General features: G+C 32.1%; 2 protein-coding genes across 5 annotated transcripts; both read left to right on the forward strand.

Annotated features, from left to right (window-relative positions):
- Positions 1-8,381: 8,381 nt before the first annotated feature.
- LOC105129939 (transcription factor, putative (Protein of unknown function, DUF547)) lies at positions 8,382-12,852 on the forward strand. Of its 4 annotated transcripts, none has more exons than XM_011032232.1 (12): positions 8,382-8,759; positions 8,914-9,000; positions 9,503-9,604; positions 9,758-9,874; positions 10,233-10,488; positions 10,593-10,750; positions 10,839-11,200; positions 11,305-11,404; positions 11,545-11,604; positions 11,703-11,786; positions 11,876-11,992; positions 12,333-12,852. In XM_011032232.1, exons 2-12 carry the CDS (start codon positions 8,941-8,943, stop codon positions 12,633-12,635), a joined length of 1,719 nt encoding a protein of 572 aa, XP_011030534.1. In that variant the 5' UTR covers positions 8,382-8,759; positions 8,914-8,940; the 3' UTR covers positions 12,636-12,852. The 4 variants fall into 4 exon arrangements, with proteins under 4 accessions (XP_011030534.1, XP_011030526.1, XP_011030521.1 ...); XM_011032224.1 differs by having other exon boundaries at positions 8,923-9,000; positions 10,590-10,750; XM_011032219.1 differs by having other exon boundaries at positions 8,383-8,759; positions 10,590-10,750.
- Positions 12,853-21,348: 8,496 nt separating this feature from the next.
- Positions 21,349-22,929, forward strand: AR781 (DUF1645-domain containing protein). Its single transcript, XM_011032249.1, has one exon. The coding sequence runs from the start codon at positions 21,596-21,598 to the stop codon at positions 22,673-22,675; it is 1,080 nt and encodes a 359-aa protein (XP_011030551.1). The 5' UTR covers positions 21,349-21,595; the 3' UTR covers positions 22,676-22,929.
- Positions 22,930-23,086: the final 157 nt, after the last annotated feature.

The following is a 23,086-nucleotide window of genomic DNA, read 5'->3' on the forward strand; positions in this document are numbered from 1 at the left end:
TAAATATATTTACATTATAAAAATATTAATATATTTTTAAATAAAAAATATTTTTTTAAAATATTTCATATCACAATACCAAACATGGAATTATCCCATAAAAAAATCATACTGACTCCATTCCGATTGCACCATGAATTACTTTTACATCAAAACCACTATGATTAAGTTTTACTCTTCAATAAATTAATAATGGAGATTTGCAGGTGTCTCTTCAGATGCTCTTGCGTCGGGGACCAAAACCAAGGCAGTAAATAAAGCAGTGACTGTTCTTTCAAGCATCAGGGGCCAGGCCCCGAGAACCAAAGTGGCTTTCGATCCTCACCTCTGGCGATGAAAAGAGAGACTTTTGGCAGCTGCCTTTTCTCCTTTATCAGTTTCCTTTAAAGCCCCATTTTTTCCATGTTCGATTTTGGCCTCACGCCCATGTAAAGTCGAGACCCCAGAAACCCATGCACAGAGCAACCAGCTTCCGAAGACAGGAGGCAGTGGGGACAGGCCACTTAAAGCCAACGGTCGCCTTTGACATTGGTGGCTTGATTCTATGATTAAATGCATTGTAGTTTTCTAGCCATCTATGATAGATATGATAGCATTCATTCATTCATTCACATTTTCCATCATTCCTATATTTGTATACTAACTAGTTTGATTTCCCGTTCTATAATGTAGCATAGAGCTTTTGTTCTTTTCAACGTTAAAAAAGATGTGGATGCCGTTAATACCTTTAATTTAACCACAAACTAAAAATATATCCATTCAATAAATCAAGAATTATGTATAATAAATTTATTGCTTCTAATATTGTAAAGTTAAGATAAATATGCTATTTTTATTTTTTAAAAATATTTAATTCAGTTTGAAATTGAATCTCTAAAGTTTTAAGTGGTCTAAAACAATAAAAACATTTTTTTTTACTAAATCAAGCATTAATCCAACATTAAAACTCATTTTAATATAATGAGAGCTCAATTTTAATATCATGAGAGCTCTATATAAAACTAATTAAAATAAAATATATATTAAATTCTAATTAATTTAATGTGAAATAATTAAATTATAAAAAAAATTGAGTAATAAAAAAAAACATTATGAAAAACTATTGCAACGCAGTTATGTCTTTTCCATGTTGCCTTTTCATCATTTTTCTGAATGAAAAGTAAAAGGATATAATAAAAATAAAAAGATGAAAAGAAAGTTTGAGTGATCCAATAAAAAAAAGATGCAAACAAAACAAAAAAACCTTAACATGGCTTCACTAGTTTTTTAATTTATAGTATAATAGTATACCCATGGGCTAATCTAATCACTGCTGTTTCAACCATTCTGACCTGTGCCGCAGTGCGTGCCTGTTAGCAGTCCACTAGTTCTTACCTAGTTAAATTATACAGGATGGTTTTGCCACTGTATATTACAGTTAATATCATCAAATCAAGGGGGGAAAAAGAAAAAGGAACGATAGAGAGTTTACATGAATAAACAAAACCAGAAAGGCTAGATCTTGAAAAATGACAATCGGTGAAGAGCTCGAGACCAGGAAGCTTATGTGGCTGCAAAAGATAAGCCTAAAGAGAGATGCAGTACAATCATTTTGGTGGCATGACGATCACCTTCAATTCATCATCAAAAGCCCCCCACTCTGAAAAGCTTTAAAGCCACACAATTCGTGCACTTTTAAGGAGAAGACATGGATGGATAGGTGTCTTTATGTAAAGAAATCAACAATTGGTTTGTGGGGTATGCCCTTGTGGAAATCATCACAGCCCTTCTGCTGGTTACCATATTACCAAGGGCACACCAGTCACCAGATGAAACGGGAACCACCCTTTTAACCTCTTTATGTGAAATTGGTTTCTCGATGAGAATCATTTACTTATGCCCCATCATGATTCCGTTGGTCTCTCAGCATAGATGATAGACCTACCAAGATTTCTCAAGGTCCATGGATCCACCTACACTCTTTTCGCTCTTTCACACAGTCCTTCAGCAATCGATACTTCAAAAAGTAGCCAAACCACCGTCTCTACTCATCACACTCTTAGTTATGAAAGTCTAATAAATTAATAATCCAGAAATTAACTCATGCATGATTAAAATGCTGGTCCTTTAGGTAGGACCGAATGTCTTGTTCTGTAATGAAAAAATGGCTGTCCTGGTGCCGACACGCGCGTCTATGAGTGGCTGCATTTCTCCTCAGGTAAAGCCATGAGGATTGAAATAGAAAAACAGTCTCCTACCCCCTGGTACTACCAGCATAGCATGGCTGTCAAGATAGCAACAGTGCACAAAGTCAATACGAGTGAAGAATCATCTCCAGTAAAAATACTGTCATCACTCAGCTACACTCCCTGCTTCCATCGGCTAATTAATTAATTGATCATGTGCATATTTTTTTTCTTCAAATTAAACAATCAACCCCAGAACTTATTACAGCTTTGCTGGATGGCAACTCATGACTTGTCCATCTCTTTGTTGCAACAGAGTCTTTCAGCTGGTCACAAATGCTCATATTATAGATTATTTCTTGCTTATTTTGTCCAGAAATTTACTCGTTGTTACATTACACTGTTGAGATTGTGAAGTTATCCAAGAAAAATATCGAGACAACATGATGTAAACCCATTCAATTAACCTACATAGATTTATATCAAAAGCAAGAAAGTTATAAATTTGCTTTCGACATTGACATCTCATCTTCTGATAAATTAACTCGCTGTGATAGTTGGATTTGTAGGAAATTTTGTCTCCATGTCCGGCCTGGAGCATCCAAGAATCTTTTTTTTCTTCCGATTCATGAATAGCGGGGAAGACAGAATCTCCTATAGATTACGCATTCTCATTTATAAAAGATGCAGAAGAGGTCTTGATAGTGCAAGATTAATGTCTCCATCCATATTATTAACAAAAAGCCAAAGATGACGGTGATATTACCGTGATGTAAAATATAATTCACTATTTATTTCAATACTGTAATTACTGTTTCATTTCTTGGTTATTTTTTTATTTTACCTTGCTTTGAGAATAACATGATATTTTTCACATGACGTCAACCTTTTTTTTTGGGAATTAAATGGGATTATTTTAGTAATTGTGTTTGTAAATGCATGGTAAAATAAAAAATTTAACTATAAAATAAAATAGTTTGATACTTTATGCACAACTATAATTTTGTATTTTCATATTTCCAAGAATAATAGAATTATGACATTATCCATGTCATTTCAATTTTTTAGCCTTGCATTCAAGGATTTTGTAGTAATTTTCTCATGATCTATTTTATGATTGTTGATTGGTCTTGGAGGGTATTTTTGATTTTGTGCAATTACAAAAAAACCTAAAAAAAACTATTGGGGCTTGCAAAGCGCTCATCAACACTTTAGCCACTCTGCCAACTTTAGGTGGCTCATGTGACTCATTTTGATGGTGGTACTGATACTTTCACTGCATCATTGGATTTTTCTTGACATCCTTTTCCTTTCTGAATAACATTTGTATTGTCGTTCAGTGTAGTTTAATAGAAAATGACTTTTTTTCTCTCTCTTTCTTTTCCTTTTCTTTTTTTCTTGTAGTTGCGTGCAGGCCATGTAGAAAATCAAATTAGCCCTTCAATTGTTTTTTTCTTTCAATTCAATCCCTTTTCTCTTATTTATATATATATTTTATTTATATTGGTTGTTTTTAATTGGATTTTATTTTTTTATTTCATCTCTTGTCATTTGGTTTTTAAAATTTATTTTAAAATTTGATGTTCATTCTTTAAATTGCCTTTTGTTTTATTTTGAATTGTTTTCTTGACTAATTTGTTTTTCTTACAATTTCACTCTAAGTATTTTTTTATTTAATTTTTGTGTCAAATTTTATCCAGTTTCTTTTAGCTGCTATTTTTAAATTATTTTCTTGACGGATTATTTTTTATAATTTCATCCATGAATATTTAATTTCATTTTATTTTTATGTTGGATTTAGTTTTAATTTTTTTAATTGCTTTTTTATTGAATTGTTTTTCTCAATTTTGTCCCTCAATATCAAATTTAGTACGAATCATTTTCTCAATTTTTTGGGATAATTTTGATTTTTTTTTTAATTTTATCTTTATTTGGTTTTTTCTTGTTAGATTATAAGCCTATTTTTTTTGTAGCTCCTGTTTTGTTACAAGTTTTTTATTGGTAGTTTTTTCAATGATTTTATCATTTAAAATTAAATTGAATAATATTTAAGTTTTTTAATTGAACTTGATTCCATGATATAATAAATTGTAAGTTTTTGAGATTACATGAGGTTGAGGAGATTCTAAAATTGCTTTGTTTTTTTTTCTTTATTTTTTAAGTTGTTTTTTTTTTTAAGTTTGGCTTGTTTTGTTTTGGTTTTCCTTCAATTAGGTTAGCATCAGCTAGTTTTATAATTCAGATAAGCTTAGATGTGTTTTTTTCTATTTTTTTCTCATTGTTTTTTTGTTTTATTTATTTATTATTGTTATGTTTTTTATATTATTTAAATTATCACTTTAACCAATAAGTTTGGAACTGAATTTTTCTATGCATTTTATTCTTTTACATAAAAAATTGTCGGTGTTATGAAATGCGAGTAATATATCTAGTTTTATTTAAAAATAATCATTTATTTTTCAAAAACAGTAGCAATAAAAACTTCTCGTATTAGATGGGTTTGGATCAACTTTTCGTTCAAATTAATTAAAAATCCTAAAATTTGTCACAGATGGATGTATCACGTTTCCATTCTTGCTAGTTTTGCTGCTTGACATTATCGTATACGTTATACCATACAGTGAAGTGTCTCCTTGTTGTAATAGTGACCCTTTACCAAAGTTTTAATCAATAATGATAAAAAGAAAGAAAGAAAAAAAAAAAAAGTGGATTTGACTGATCTTTCACCACAAATCTAGAGCTTTCACTCATGGAGCGTCGTCTAATTACATTTGATTTGAAAAGGATTTGAATTATTGAGATAATGGGTTATCAAATCAACTAAAGAGTTACCGCGTTAACTATTTATATTAAGATTTTTTTTAAGGTTGCGGTCAGCATTTTTTTTATTAAAATTGAAATTTATTTTTTTAAAAAAATTTAAATTATTTTAATATACTGATATTAAAAATAAATTTTTAATAATATTAATAAATATTATTTTTATATATTTTCAAGCAAAAATAACTTTAAAAAACAAACATTCTCAAATACCTCCCAAAACAACCACATTTTTCCTTGGTATGGACTGAGATATATAGCTTTAAATCAAGTTTTATAGTATTAATATAATCATTTAAAACTTGACCGAATCAATTAGATAAATGTTTTATACAGGTGAATTATAAACCTAAACAGGTTACATTCACAGTCATGAAATTTTTCCAAGTAAACTTGTCAAGCCACGCTTTATTTAGCAACTATAATATGAACACAATGACAAATACCAAAGCTGATAATTAAGGCATGACAGGTGATTATTCAATTATCAACGTGAGAGCTGAACATGAACCGATCCAAATAATTTATCCGGCGTCTCGCATTACCTTACGGCGCAAGAAAACTGCTGTGTTTTAGTATTAAATTAATGGAACAATTAAGTCACTATCTCAGAATCCTATCTGCCGCTCACAACTCAATTGCAGCTCGCCATTACACAAGCCAGGAGTACCCTTTCAGCTGTGCCGCCTAAAAGCTGGGCATCGCTGTCCAAGACTAGCCGAATTGAGTTGTCTCGTTCCATAGCCAGAAAGCCAAGCCTAATTATCCAAGGACTGAACCACCTTCCTAGTCAAAAGAATGATAGAGATTAGCCAGGCATGAATTATATATTAAAAATGTAATCAGCCACTTGGCACTTGATCATGGGTAGCTAGCGTGTCCATTTCTTCTTCTTCTTTTCCTTTTTAATTGGTTATAAATCAACCTCCCATGATCATGAGTGATGGATGGCCTCTCTCCCGTAACGTACACCCACCCATTCCATGCATGTGTGCGTATCATTTTCTTTCACAATCTTGATATTATTATATTGCAGTGCAGAAATCCCTCTCTCTCTCTCTCTCGCCTGTCTAATTCACTTTCTGATAATTTAAAGGCCCATGTACACATGAGCACCGATGGAGATAGATTTGAGTGGTGGATAGGGTGAAAGCTTGAAGAGAACGCCAGACAGTGCACGCTACGGTGGGGCAATTCCTTCGTATTATAAGATTCCATTTTTTAACTCCATCTTTTTTGCCGGTAGTTATTATTAATATTGTGTTCGATTAGTATTTTAATATGGGAAGAAAAATCAATTTGGTGTTAAAGTGATTGAGATAAAAACTTGAACTAATTTCAAAGTTAATTTTAAAATAAAAAGTGCAATGAGATATGTTTTTTTTAATCTCCGTTATCTTTGTTTTTTCTCATCTCAATATAATAATACTTTATTGTTTTGATATGATAAAAAAAGGGTAAGCATGTCATTTCCAATCTCAGAGATGCCGAGACTGATCGAGAGATAATGTGGAAGGATTTTGTTTTAATTATGAAGAGAAAATGGCTACAATTTTTATTAATTAAAGAAAGTGGATATATATGTTCTCTTCATAGTATACAAACTGAAGACAACCCTTTATTTTTTCCTAGCATTTGTACAAAATAAAAGAAAGTTAGAGAGTTTGTGAGGTACTTGAGAAGCATGCTAGCTTACCAACAAAAATTCTCTTTATTATTGATTAATCTTATTAGATTCTTGAATGGTGGAATTTAATCTGAAATTATTACTAGATAATGTCCACTTGAATTGATTATCTTGTGTTATATCACACTTAATTGCATTTATTATAAATATAAGCCAATTGGGTGTCAAAATGATTTTTTTTAAAAAATAAATAAATGGGTAAAACACCAGCACGTCGAGGCAAGAAGGAGCTGCGCAAGGCAACAATTATGGGACCAAAAAAGGAAAACGAAATGAAGAAATCACGAGAACTTACACATCTAATTCTGCAATTGAAACAAGGAAAGAGTTGAAGCATTACCATCAGAGGAAACGTTCAGCGTGGCAGCCGGTAGCGGTACCCATCGAAGAAGGGACCCGAAATTTATTCTTCTGAGTTCGGACAAAAATGATTTCATATTATTACCACATGCATTATTCCCTTCTTCCTCAAGGAGATGGTGGATTGAGTTCAACATCAGACCTCCTTTTTAGGGTTTTTTTTTTTTATTAGCTTGCCAAAATTTACACTCTTTAATTTCTAGGAAAATCCATTATTTATTTATTTTTTAAATCACTGATAAAACATTGTACAATCAATGCTCTTACATCTATTTGGACTCAAGGAATCAATCTAGGACTCGGTTGTCTTCCAGATTGTGTTTACAAAATAATTTGAAATTAATTCAATTTTATTCTGTTGATTTACAATCTCTATTAATCTAATAAAAAATCAAGTTTTTTTTTTAAATAATATCAATTTAATTGATCTGTTAAATTTATAACTCCAAAACTCAGATTGAATTATCTTTTAAATTGATCTTAATAATAATTAATAATGATTAAAAAATAAAATTAAAAAGGAGTAAACATATTAAATGACCAATACCTGGTCTCGAAAACTTACTCCAATAAAAATTTCGACGAACAAAAAAATGTTTAGCTGGCAAACACGTGCTTGATGCAGCTTTTGCCTTGAATAAAACTGCCACAATGAACCCTAATTTAGTTAAACAACAGGACTCTCTGCCAATCCCAACAACTCCCTTTCCTTCCTGAGTCAACTCATCATTACAGATCGTAACAAGATCAAGAAATCTGGACATTTTGGTAATATAAACAGGATGATCCAGGGACATTTTAGGTATAGAACTAGAAAAGGTCAGTAACTAAAGAATGTTAGAAGAGAGAGGCTTCACGCTATTTCATGATGACGCAGACAGAGCCTGCAGTGCATGTGTGCTGTGCTCTAGGAGTTTGCCCATGGCCTTTTTGTAAAGCTCTCTCTCTCTTTTTTTAACCGATAACAGATGGGAAGTAGTATCGGTCGGAGTAAACCCGTAGGCCCAATAGTTAATCCGGTGATCCATGAATCTAATTTGAGCCCCAATAGTTAATTCGTCCGGTGACCTATCTGTTTGAATCTAGTCTCATATTAAAACATAGAAGTTATTTGATTAAAATGACAGTTCTTCTGAGTTAAAATTTAAATGAGATTTGATTTATTTTTTTCAAAATCATGCAATTTTAATTTTAAAAAATTAAAATAATATTATTTTAGATTAATTGAGGTTTAACTCATTATCAAAATCCTGTATTGGATCAGAGACAAATCATTTGTACTTAACATGTATAAATTTTATTAATAACATTGAAAATCAAACTCAATTTTTACTCAAGAAACTGGCTCGAGGAGTCCTTTGGCAAAGCAAACCACCTCGTTTCACCTTAGACAGTCACATAAACATTTACGTACACAGCCACCCCATCTCTCTGTCTCCTTTTAAATAATGTTAGCAACTTACCACACAAAAAGAGACAGCAGCTTGAACACTTCATCTTCGGCTGTCTCTGTTTCCACCCCCTCTTTATCTATATATCTATGTATTAAAAACTCTTCTGTATATGAACAGTTAGAGAGTTCAATTCATTGGTTTTTAACTCGGCCTGGAATCTGGGTAGTGGTGAATTCAACTCACAGTGATCGAGGAACGCAGAGATTTAAGTGATACTTGACTTTTAAGGCATTGAAGTTTCTTGTATTTTCAAGGAATGAACTTTGTGTAAAGGTATATATGAATCTGGTGATGGTCCTCTGTTTTTTAAATGCCCATTCAATATGGGGATGGGGTCGCTGTTGTCTCTCTTCTTCTTCTTCTTCTTCGTGTTCTGTTCTGCAATGTTCCTTTTAATGAAGTTGTTGAATTGGGCTCTTTAATGAAGGACTTGCAGATTTAAAGAAGAGTACAGATGAATACTAGGGTGAGGGCTAGGCTCCACTCCATGAAAGCTCCATTGAAGCATGAAAAAGTAGGCACTTAATCTCTCTTTAACTGCTTATTTTATTATTTGTTTTGAAAAACGGTTTGTACTGTAGATTATGGCCTATCTTTATCTTTCCAAATATAGCTTTTGCCAGAAAATATGGCTGCAGTTTCATAGGGGAGGATCCAGAAGTTGAAAGCTTCAGGAAATTCTTATAAAGTGTGCATGTTTAATGAAAATCTGAAAAGGATTTTCTGTCAAATCTATCATAGATATATTGGCTTGCTTAATCTTTTTAGAATATGGATTTCTGATTAGGCCTGTAAATCTTCTACCTTCACAAAACTCTTTTCAGTGATTGAAACTTCTTTGAACATTCTGTCATCCACTATTGTTTTCAGATGATTTTTAAGGCATGTTCCAGCCAGCTGTGTTTTGTTAATGATCTTTGCTTTTTCTTCACTCTTCCCTGCATAGTTTATTTGCCTTTTTATCACTTGAGAATCTGATTGTTTTGTAATTTCTATTTAAATCTATTTTCTTGAAGGAGAAGGTTGGAATGCAGGGGAGGAAACCAAATGTCGCCAAAAAAGCAGCAAATAATAGACAGGCCTCAAGTAGAGAGAGGAAAATAGCATTGCAAGAAGATGTATGATCATGTTTTCTTGTTATATTTCAAAATAGATCAACCAATTTTGTGCTTTTCCTTTTCTATTGATGTTGTCCTGTCTTCGATGGAGCTATTGCTTGAAAATAACCTTTTCTTAGAATAATTATTGTGTTGGCAATCCCAATTATTCAGGTTGATAAACTAAAGAAGCAACTTAGACATGAAGAGAATATTCACAGAGCTTTGGAAAGGGCTTTCAGCAGACCGTTGGGAGCTCTCCCTCGCCTTCCTCCGTATCTTCCTCGTACTGTTAGTAATTCATCATCCCTTCATATGGTTTCCATTCAAATTCCTTTTGTGCTTTAAGTTGAATAGTTGAAACACGACTATAGACAAATAATATGAAACACGACTATAGACAAATAATATTGCTATGAAGTATGAACATAGATTTAGGCATAGCAATTGGAGATTTGGAGCTGAATAAGAACCTTGGAAGAACTTAATTGAAAGATGTGAGGCAAGAAAAAGAGCAAGTGCCCCAATTTAGAATGATATATCAATGCTCAACTAATGAACTTGAGAAAAACTAATAAACTTGAATACTTGCCTAACCATAACATATTATCACCACAGTGAATTTGATTCTGGATTTTAGTTTCTGTAGACGTTGGAGCTGCTTGCAGAAGTCGCTGTTTTGGAAGAGGAGGTGGTTCGGCTCGAGGAAAAGGTTGTCCATTTTAGGCAAGACTTGTACCAAGAGGCTGTCTACATGTCAAGCTCCAAGAGGAACGTGGAAAGTGTTTCCGATTTATATCACTTGTACCCAAATAAGAACTCCAAGCCAGATCAGTCGAAATCCTTAGCTCAGAATGTGGACGAGTCAGCGACATCCACGATAAGGCATTTGCCATCCCTTTCTGGTAAGCTGGATGTTCGATACAGTCAGCATATGATACATTGGATATGCATATGGGAGCATTTTCCATCCTCACGCCTTAAGTCGCCCTCATTTTTCTCTTAGCAGATGGAACAGGGAAAGAGAATGCATTCTCTACTGCTAATTCTATGAAGAACAACAAAGGATCCTCAATCCATAAAGCTCAGACAAGCAGAAATATGGTGAAAAGACCGTCTGAGGACAATAGACCAGCAGAGAAGAAATTAGATTCTCACAAGTCACAGGTCTGAATAATGTAACAACAGGAACATTTTCGTTAAGAAGAATCAATTTTATTAACAACTAAATTAATCAGATAGCATCAATATCCAGCTAGAATGCAGAGTACCAGACCAAGAAAATGCAGAAGCAAGAAGTCATGATACTGCAAGCGATGGGCTCTCAGGAGATGACAGCCCAAACAAGTTGTCTGAGGACATCTTGAAATGCTTGTCAAGTATTTTCTTACGGATGAGCTCAATGAAGAAGAGGCGTACCGCAGATAATTTATCTTTCTTGTCAACATTAGTCTCTCAAGAAAACGAGGAAGAAGCCGAATGTCAGGATCCTTATGGTATATGTTCAGAGTTTGGGAAGAGAGATATTGGTCCATATAAGCGTTTGTTTTCAATAGAACCTGGGACGATCAATGCCAACAGAACATCAAATTCTTTGTTTCTACTTCATAGACTTGAGTAAGTTTCTCTTCTCTAAGTGATTTGATTGATATCGTGCATTGTTTTCATTATATTAACAACATTAGTATGATTTATGTTCAATATATTTTCTGAATTGTCAGACTTCTATTCGGGAAACTTGCCTCCATCAACTTGCAGAACCTCACTCATCAGAAGAAGCTTGCATTCTGGATAAACATATACAATTCCTGCATGATGAACGTAAGCGACTCCTCTTTTATAAAATGTCGATAGTTTCTTTGTGTCAAGTTTCAAATTATTTTGTAGATCCGAATTTGAACATAATTTTCTTTTCTATTGGTATTAACGTAAAGAATTTTTACCATGTCACGTTGCATCAGGCATTTCTAGAACATGGAATTCCTGAGAGTCCTGAGACGGTAGTTGAACTGATGAGAAAGGTATGGACTATCCAGGAACTTCTCTTTATGATATACTATTTTGTCTTGCTTTAACCATGAATGGTGATAATTTTCTGGTCCTATTTCTTATTATTTAGGCAACAATAAATATCGGGGGACACTTGTTAAATGCAATAACGATCGAACATTTCATCCTTAGGCTGCCTTATTACTCAAAATATGTAAGTGGTGGTCATCTCAACTTCCATGAAAGCTTTCTCAGAATATTAAAGACTTTCTCGCATGGCATTTATTCCTGAGTTTTGATCAGACAATTTCCAAGGGTGCAAAAAATGATGAGATGGCAGCGAGGAACAAATTTGGATTGGAGTTATCTGAACCTTTGGTATCATTTGCCCTTTGCTGTGGAAGCTGGTCCTCCCCTGCTGTAAGTTTTTACATAATGCAGATAAGTTTGCACGTTCGGTAGTTTTTACATAACGATCATGTGATGTTTATTAACAGTCCAAAGTGCAATACTGCTTCTTATTGTTATGAATCACACCAGTATTGTTGCATAAGGAGACTAATAAGCTCTAGAACATTTCTTCAAGTGTTTTGCATTTGTGCTTATGCTTATTTCCGAACTATTTACCATTTGTGGATCTCTTTAGACCTCGAGAACATTGGTTTTTTGCTTTCATCTCGATAGATTTTCAATCAATGCCTGGTCCAGAGTGGACAGTAGGTTCCATCAAATACTGATCTGTGGACTTGTTGAAATGAAGGTGAGAGTGTACACCGCAGCTCAGGTTGAAAACGAACTGGAAGAGGCAAAAAGAGATTATTTACAAGCTGCAATTGGAATTACAACGAGCAAGTTCGCCATCCCTAAGTTATTGGATTGGTATTTACTTGACTTTGCCAAGGACTTGGAGTCATTGCTTGATTGGATCTGCCTTCAGTTACCCAGTGAACTAGGGAAAGAAGCTATTAATTGCCTCGAGAAATGTAAAAATGAGCCTCATTCACATTTTGTCCAAGTTATGCCATATGAGTTCAGTTTTAGGTATCTTTTGTACACAAAATAAAATTTTGTTTCGTTACAATTTTTGCTTATATGATTATGTGGGAGAATCATTTTTGTACATAGTAGCTATAGGATATATAATTAATATCAAAGTTTAATGTGTAATTCGGTTTCATTGTAAGCATCTGTAAGAAAATCTCTTTTTCATTAAGATATTCTGCTGAGAGAATACCTGTGGAAGGGTCATACATAATAAAATGATGGAAGGTTATATATAAGGTGATATCTTGATACATCTTTCTTGCCGTCTTGGCATCTCTCACTTCAGTAAATGTCTACCTACATGAGGCCTAAAAGACCTGTATTTCGGCATTTGTAAGAAAATCATGGATGCCTAATTGGTCTGAAAAATATTGCCTGGTGTAAAACATAGGAATGAATGGTCTGAGGTCCAAGATTTTAGATTGCTTCCTGTGTAACTAATTCCCAGCTGCACTGAAAATGAAAACAAATGCGAGCGTCCAAGCAGATGACAATCCCATTAGAGAATATTAGGTGTGGCCAGTGCAGACAATCTCTATGTCGAGCATGCATAACAGTTAATATAATTCCATTTGAAGACAATCAAAGAAAATTATCGATGCTGATTCGTCACCTAATGCTTGTGGTCCTAATGAAAGCAGGCCAGATTTCCTGCAGAGGCAGCGCTATTTTAATCAATGGTTTGGTTCATGTTGGTGCCATTCTCACAACACTCTTGTGGCAGCTTTCAGGACCGGTTAGCAGACCAATCAATGGCTCGTGCAACAGTTGAAGCGCTTGATCAACATGAGCTTACTGATGATTTTTTTATCTTAAAAGTTTGACGGAACAATCTTTAACCATCTTCCTAGAAAATTGTCTGCTATATAATGTTCATACTTCCCTGACGAACTATGAAACTTGGGACAATTAATCCATTTATAATATGCCGACCGAAGAAGATACATACAGCAGTATCAATCAATGATCTAACTAGAATTTGATCCCCAAAAAAATCTTCTAATTAGAAATGGGGCCAGATTTATATGCCTGTTTTTCATTGGGTCGGGGGCTTAAAGGAATCTAAATTTTGTCCCATGCAGAATAAAAAAACTAAATAATGCAAGTGGGTGGTCCAAGCTTATTTCCTTTATGATATGGGGTTAAATCTGCCACCCAATAGAAGAAAGTGCTTTTTCAAAGTTGATTCCTTCTAAAAGATAAAGCCTGTATCTGGTGGTGGTTCTCGTACTTGGTACTGTACAATTACACCTATATCTTATTATCTTCAATTAGAAAAGAGCGATGCCTATGCCACGTCTGGCATGGCCCACGATTATGTCAAGATGATGTTATGGTAGGTACGGTACAGTCTCTAGATGGCAAGCTAGTATTGAATTTCACTGTAGAAGATTAGGTGAGGAAGAGAGACTGAAGAGGTAAGGTTCCTGCCCTTCTTTACTAAACTTCGATTGTACGTTGGTCCCCAACTTGGATTTTCCCAGATGAGAAGATATCAGCTTGTGAAGCTGGATGGATAACAAATGAGAAATTAAGAGAAAGTGACCATTTATTTTTCATGTTTTTATGGTAATGAAGGAAGCAGTTCTCTGGAACGTGGTCTAGCACATGCCCTGGACAAAGCCAAGGTCAAGGATTAGGTGGTTTACCTTATGGATTTGGATTGGCAGATTAACATGAGTAAAAAAAAATTTAGTTTTTATTCAAAATAGATGTTGTTTAGGATAAAAAAAAAATGTTTTAAATTGAAACAATGTTATTTTTATTTTTATTTTAGAATTAATCACATTTTATTAGATTTGATTATGAATTAATTCACCACGTTACCGGGGGGTTTCTGAATAATTACTTGAACGTTACAAATCAAAATGAAACCCAGTTTAAGTAAATTCCCAATCAACTCAATCGAAATCCAGGCTGAGTAGTTGCAGAACAGTGGGAGAGAGCGCTGCATTAAAAAGGTCTAATGGCAGTATATATGAGGGCAACTCTTGGGGAGAAGTGGTGGATCGAGTCTTTTCATGTCCATATCTTACAAAGCTACTTTCTTTAAGGAAACCGAGTTATCTTGGGCCTCGGTCTGCTAAACCTTCGGTCTCTTCTCTTTTCTTTCATTTAAGAGTCTGAGGAGTCATGGTGGGCTACACATGAGCAACCAAGCCCTATTAAAAAAGCCACCCCGCCACCCTTCCCTCTCCTCGGTACAGGGATGACAACGGGGATGGGTCGGCTCAAGTTTCTATCGCCTTCGTTCGCTCCATACTTATATTGGACATCGTTTTTTCATATTTAATAAAAAATTAAAAATAATATTATTTGAAAAAATAATTTGATTGTGTTTCCCCGAGTTAATTGATTAGGTTTTTTAATAAAACTATAATAGATTAATTCTCATCTAAATTTTATTAAAACTTGATTTGTTTTGAATTTTTTTATCACGAGTTAACCCATAGGATTTAAAGTAGGCAGTAATTTCGGAGTTGGTGGAGTTTAGACAAGATATTCGATAATCTAACAGGGTCTGAATCCTTCCCGGTTTGAGTTTTTATTAAATTTTATGCAATGCTTTCATGCAGGGCTGTCAACGGTTCAAGTCGGATAAGATTATGGTAGATTCGGAATCGATCTGCATAGAAAAGTGAATACTTACCCTACGTAGTATAAAGTCTACTTTTTTGAAAAATCCGTTGCATGTTGCATAAGCCTTTTGTAATCCAGGAATATGATATCCTTCGATCAAAGTTTCACAGCACAGGTACCGACTTTACTCGGTGGAAAAACACTCATCGACCCACCTAACAAATTTGAAGATGTTGCCGTTGAAGCTAAAATCTAGTTACTTGCAGCTATGTCCAAGGAAATCTTTTGACTATCACAGAACTTGTCCCGTCTCTTCACTGCAAGACAAAAATGAAAAAAAGGTGAAAATGGTTGGTATTCCGTTTTTAAAAACATGTTTGGTATGAAAAAGTATTGATGCATCGTGATTTGCTTTTCGAATTTTTTGAATTTGATGTTCAAAATAAAATAAAATAAAAATTGAAAAGATATATATTTTTACACGGGAAATACTTTGAAAAATTATCTTTGTTAGGTTACCAAACAAGCTATAAATTGATTTGTTTTTAGTATTTTATTATAGTTTTGATATAGTAATATAAAAAAATTTTAAAAAAAATTATTCTAATATATTTTTATAACAAAAACACTTTAGAAAAACATTTTGCAGCCCAACTCTAAATAATAACCATGAAAGCCATTAACAAAACTGGCAGCTGTCCGAGTGAAATTATTCTATTCAAATGGGCATCTTTGCAGTGGACGGCGTGGTAGAGCATTCACCTCTGGATTTTTTTTAAAAATCCCTTTTGTTTCGGATAAATTTTTCTAAATGAGAAGAACACAAACAAGGAGTCTAGTTCGTTGTTTATGAACAGAATGTATTCGTAAATTTGTTCACACTTCTGTTATTTTATTACTTATTATATCCTGTTGTTATGGAGAAATAATCAAGTAAATATTTTATTATTATTTTTTAACTAATAAAAAAATCAAGAAATTAAATAAGTCGAGGCAATAAAATTTATTTTTTCAACCAAGCATTTCCTATTATTTGTTTTATTTTAGTTTCTTATTCGTCTTATTATATGGCTGTATAAATTCTATATGAGTTGAATTTATAATATATAATCAAATAACAACACTCTTTTTTATTCTAGATTTTTTTTTGAATTATTATTTTAGATGTTCGAGCTAACTTGTGCATACATCGACTAATTCTATGGGCCTTAAAGTTAACGATCATGTAAGCCTCTAATAACCTTAAAGTTTATAAAACTTAAACTAGTAACCTCTAAAATATAAACTTAGTGCGTGAGTAGTTAAGCTATACCTTTCATAATTAAAAGATCAAACAGTAAAATCTCGTCGTTTATAGGAATCAAACCCACAAGAAAATGTCTCCATAGTATAACAGCACTTCAATCATATCTTGCTCAAAATATTAGTTTTTATTTTTTTTACAAACAATTTTATGTTACTTGTTCGATCATTTTAAAATACTTTATTTTCAATCATCTTTATTGTCTAGCAAATATTTTATTTACCAAGCCCTTTCAATGATAGATCAACTTATGATATAGAGAAATATTTAAGAACATATAAATGATCAAATGACATCAAAATTTTTTTGAAAAATAAAGGTGTAAGATGATAAAACCCGACAAGAGAATTAAAATCTTACATCAAAAGAAAGATAAAAAAATAAATAGATTTAGAATAAGTTGATAAGTTTTTGTACAATAAATAAAGTGATACAAAAAAGATCACCTATTTAAAGAGAGAGTACTTCCCTAAAAAAATTGAAAAATAGCTAAGAATCCATGATAAGAACAAGGCATCAGTATGAGGAATAATAAGCCAAAATATAATGACTATTTAAAAAATCAAATCTTGAAAAAAATCTTTAGCTAGAAAAATATGACAACAATTATAAAAAAAGAAGATAAATAGATAAAGCTATAATGACAATGATAATATAAGTAATAATATAAGTAGTGTATGTTAAAATTATAAAAATTAAAATTATTACCAGATTGATGTTTGAGAAGGCATGTTAAGAAAATAATTAAGATAAGCATTATTAATTATTTTTTAATCAATAAAAAAATTAAGAAACTGGACAACTCATGATAATAAGAAAATTACTTCAATTATTTAATCAAAAGAGATAATAAAGTATTTTTTATATTTTTTTATGTTATTTTCTTATTCATCTTATTACATGGCTATATAAATTTATATGAGTTGAATGTAATATATAATTATTTATTTTTTATTCTAAATTTTTCTTGGCAGTAGTTTTCTTACCTTCTAGATTAGTATATTTTTTTAGTTTTTTTGTCTAGAAATGAACAAGTCTTCAGTAGATTATAAGTAAGCTATCGGAATCGAAAAAGTTTAGGATTCTCAGAATATATAAAAAAAAAAATTAGAATCCGAAATCAAGTCCGAATCATATCAAATACAAGTTGATGGTGGAGTAATTATTAATTAATCCTGAATGGATTTGAAATTTGTTTTTTCTCAATAGCAGTAGCAATCATTAACTAATCCCGAGGAGATTAGTTTGACTCCACCGCCGTCTCTCAGCCCAACAAGAGAATTGAAATTTTACATCATGAGAAGGACACGAGGACAAACAAGACAAATTAAAGAAAGTTGAGAAAGTTGGGACAAGTTCTTTTAGAATAAGATGATCCAAGAAAGATCATTCATTGAAAAAAAAAACAAAAAGAGTTCTTTTTTTAAAAAATAAAAAATAATTAACGAGTCATAATAAGAATAAAATATTATTATTATAAATAATAAATTAAAATATAATAACTACTGCAAAAATCAAATCTTCAAAATATATGTTTAATTAAAAATATATAACAATAATTTTAAAATAAAAAAAAATAAATAAGACTGTAATGATAATAAAAAATGACATGTCAAACTTATAAAAAATAAAATTATTACGAGTTTGAGATTTAAGGGAGTGTGTTAATAAAATAATCAAAATAAATATTTTTTTATTTTTTTATTTCATAATTAATAAAAAAATAAACAACTCAATAACAAAAAAATTACTTCTATCATCTAATCAAATGAAATAATCAAGTAATTTTTATATTTTATTTTATGTTATTTTTTAATTGTCTTATTATATAATTATATAAACTCATATGAGTTGAATGTATAATATATAATTAAATTATCAAATAATGACATTATTTTTTATTCTATATTTTTCTTGACAATTGTTTTCTTACCTTCTAGATTAGTGTAATTTTTTAGTCTTCTTTCTATAAATAAAAAAGTTTTTAGTAGATTACAAGTTTTAGCGTCATAGTAAGATATCAAAATCGTAAAAATTTAGGATGCTCAAATTATTTTTTTTTTTAAAATAAAATTAAGATACGATCGAAATCAAGTTCGAATCATTTCAAATACAAGTTGATGGTGGAGTAATTATTAATTCATCCTAAATGGATTTGATTTTTTTTTTCTCTCGATAGCAGTAGGAATCATTAACTAATCTTGAGGAGGAGAGTGAAAAGTTTAACTCCAACGCCGTGTCTCAGCCCCTGCCTGGCTGGTGACATTACAACTAAACGACATAAATATCGGATTAAAATAAACATAAATGGGATTATGAAGAAGAACGCAGCCGCTTGTCTGAGACGATCTCAGATTGCCTCTTCATCCTCGTGTACTTATTTTATATTTCCTCTCTGCAACTTGGAATATGGTCTTTGTTGTAAAAGCACTGACTACCATTCTAATAAAAAGATTTTGTAATTCTTAAATTTTATATTTAAATCCTGTTTATTTTTATATTTTAAAAATATTTTAAAAAAAATTAATTTTTTATTTTAAATTAATATTTTTTATATTTTTAAATCATTTTAATGCGTTAATTTCAAAAATAATTTTTTTAAAAATAATTTTTAATATATTTTTGAATAAAAATATTTTTAAAAAAAATCATAATTATATTTAATTTTAATATATTTTTGAATAAAAATATTTAAAAAAAAATCATAATTATATTTTAAAAAAAAAAACAATCTAGCCCGGTTTATGACAGTCTAATAGTATCGTTTTTTTTTTTTTTTGAAATCAAATCACAAATTAACTTGTTTGATAAAATCATACTTTTTATTTAAACTTCGCCAGGACCAGGTTTAATGCCAGTACTTCAAATAAAAGGGCTGCTAGCAACTCGTGCCGGAAAAGTATAGAATTGATGCGAAAGATTGTGGCAAGTGTCATCAAGCATTTGATAATCTCCGGTCCAAAAAATCAGTAATATTCGTATGAAATGCAGCCGAAATCTGGAAGATTTTAGCTGTATTTTCACAAAAAGTCTATGAATCTAGAAGTCATGAATTAGTCTAGCCTTGATTTTATACGTTAAATAACTTACTTGGATAAAATATAATCAGCCAATGCTCGAGTAATTAATTAGATTTTAATTCTTAAGAAAAAATAATAATTGGACTGTTCATTGACTGTGATTGAAGTGATATCAATGTCCATTCCCCAAGAGTAATATCGACGCGTCTCCAAGAAAATAATATATACAAAAATGTAATCAAGGCACAAATAGTGGTCAATCGATCCCTTGATTAAGAAGGAAACTATTTAATATTTATTACAATTAATTATAACATTTATCCATCGTTTTTCATAAATTATGACATTTTCACTTCAAAAACAAAAATATATAACAAAATGATCAATGGCAAGAAATAAATAAATAAAAACTATGAGCCATTAGACAACAACTTTTAATATGAAATCCAATTATAGGATCTCACCAACCCGTACCTGAACATGGGCTAAATATTTAAAAATTTAATGAAAAATTTGACTAGATAAAATAATATATAATTAAATAAATCCAGTTAAAATTAAATTAATTTTTTTAAAAATAAAATAACATTATTTTAACCTTTTTTAATAAAAAAACACTTTGATTAATTTATATTAATCTGTTTTAATTTATCCAATACATAACTCGAGGTCTTAAATCAACTCACGGATGTAATATCTATTGTTTTTCCCGCTGGATTTGAGGAGTTTTGCCCTCGGTATCATTCACGGCATTATCTCCTCTGAGCTGCTGGCCTTTCTAAGAGTTAATACCACAGGGGAGATCAAGCACTAATTCATTGCGATAGACATGCAAGCTTTTGTCCTTTCCATTCTTCCATCTTCGTACAACGTAGCAACGTTTTTATTCACGAGAGAACTCTTCATTTTACTAAATCTGATGAACTCGAAGAGACAATAATGGGCTAATAACAAAACCCCAAAACATTTTCGCACAAAATTACAGCTTCATCATTGCGATGTTTGTATCCTTTTCATGCTATTGTTTCCGTCCTATCCTGCCACTAAACGCGGCCGTTATTGCGAGTGGAGACATTGTGTACCAGTTGACTGCTATGCCTCTTTTTTAACTTGTTGAACCAAAGAGTGCAGGTCAAGCCATTTGGCCGGAGATGGTGACATTCATGGTTCAATAACCTAATCTGATCATCTACTTCAACATGTCACCCTCCAACTCCGTGGATAATTTACACGTGAAAATTAAATAATTATTTCAATTTAATAAATAATATTTTAAAATATAATTTATATAATTTTTTAATATATTTTTTAAATGAATTTTTTTTAGTTTAAAAATTACACAAACTCATATTATTTTATATTTAATTTTTATCAAATAAAATAAAAATAACAGGATTCAAACCTGTAATTATTTAGTTAATAAAACTTTAATATTATATTAAAAAATTAATTTAATTTAATAATTTAAGTTATTAAATAAAATTTTATTATATAATTTATATAATTTTTTAATAATATATAACCAATCAACTTGTTAGAAGACTATCCATCATTATTAAAAAAACAAACAAAAACATTTAAAATTTTTGTTTAATTGAAGGTTTGGATCATGAGTTAACTGACCAACTTATAAATAAATTAGTTAATTTAATTTTTTTAAATTAAAATAATAAAAAAATTATATTAAAAAAACCATGTTTAAAGTGAAATTTAACTTTTATCCCATTCCATTTTAACATGTTATAAATTGAATCGCAGGGGCAAATCTTGTAACTAACAACAAAATAGCCCCCCTTTATATCCCCCGTGTGAAAATGACAATGAAATCGAAAATCATATTCAATAATGGAGAGCAGGAAACTGCCATGAAATAGGAAAAGTATCAAAAGGCGGCTCCTATTTTTTATGACTTCATAAAGTCAACAATCTCCGACCCTCCCTCCCTTCCCTCATCCTTCCTACTCCCTCTCCCCGTCTTCCTTATATTTATTACTTCCTTAGCAAACACCAACCTGTCTGATCTATCTTTCTTAAACAAATCCTTCGAAAACTCGAAAGCAAGTATAGAAAGAAAACATGTTAAAACTAGAAGTTGCAATACCTGCGCCGGGCATGGATTTCGACTTCAACGAGGCTCGACCTTTGCCATTCTTGAGTGCTCCATCTACACCGAAACGGTTTGGGGATTACACCTTGAGCGCCCCGACAAGTCCTTCACGAGCTGCCGATTTTTATAGTTATTTCGACAGCTTGATTGATAGCAATGAAGAAGGAACTGGGGTTCCTTTTCGTTGGGAAGACAGGCCTGGCACACCTAAATCACCACGGGCAAACTTCAACACTAATGGTGAAGATGATTTTGCTTTTGATTTCAGTGCCGAATTAGAAAACAAGTCACTCTCAGCAGATGAACTTTTTGATGGAGGCAAAATCCGGCCCCTGAAGCTTCCTCCTAGATTACAAGTCGATGATTCAACCCAGAGAAGCCCACTCTCCTCACCAAGATCTCCAATACATAAAGGTAAAAAGATGATACGTGAAGCTTTTTCGCCGAGAAAAAAGAAAGATTCAGATCCATTTGCAACTGCAGTCGAAAACACTCGCAAGAGAACAGATAAAAATGAAAGAGGGAGGGAGAGGGAGAGAGGTTCAGAGTTAACATCCAGTTCAAGCCGTAGAGCATCAAGATCTCTGTCTCCATATAGAGTATCTGAATATCCATGGGAACAAGACAAACAGCTACAGAAATTCACCAACCAATCAGCACCCAATCCAAAAGCTTCAGTACCATCTAATTCTTCTTCTTCAAAGAGTTCTTCAAAGAAGTGGAGGCTGAGAGATTTTTTCTTATTTAGAAGTGCATCTGAAGGACATGCGCATGATAAGGATTATCTCAGAAAGTACTCAGGTTTATTCAAAAAACATGAAGATGGCAAAGATCCGAGTTTCCGGTCCACAGACAGTTCAGGTTCGGTGTCTTCAAGGAGGAAAGTACCAGTGTCAGCACATGAGTTACATTACACAGTGAATAAAGCTGTATCGGAGAATTTGAAGAAGAAAACTTTCTTGCCCTACAAACAAGGCATTTTTGGGAGATTGGCTTTCAATCCAGCTGCTCATGCTCTTGCCAATGGCTTTGGAACTCTTACGCGTTAATCAAAACTTATTTCTTCACCAGGAGTGCGACATTCCCTTTTTGTCAATAAACTACATTGTTCCTAAAAGAGTAGGATTTTCACAAGGAAAGTTCCTGCTGAACTCTGATTTTTCTTTCGTTGATATCTTCTTAGTTCCTAGTGCTATACATCAATTCTTTGTTTTTCTTTCAATCCTTTTCGATTGTAAAAGCATGGTAAATAGTGGAACCATAGAGAATCGAAATCTCATGTCTCTTATCTTTTCAATGTCAATTTCTTTAATTCTTAGCATCATTGAACTTGGAGACGAATTTTCACACCCATTGCCGCACGAAGCCCAAGTTTTTCGGAAAAATATGTCAAGGAATGAAAATGTTTTAACCAAACAGAGGATCCTCGCACCCCCCCCCCCCCCCCCACACCCCTCTCT

The sequence above is a fragment of the Populus euphratica genome, unplaced genomic scaffold (assembly GCF_000495115.2).
Source record: "Populus euphratica unplaced genomic scaffold, PopEup_1.0 scaffold2.1, whole genome shotgun sequence".
NCBI lineage: Eukaryota > Viridiplantae > Streptophyta > Magnoliopsida > Malpighiales > Salicaceae > Populus > Populus euphratica.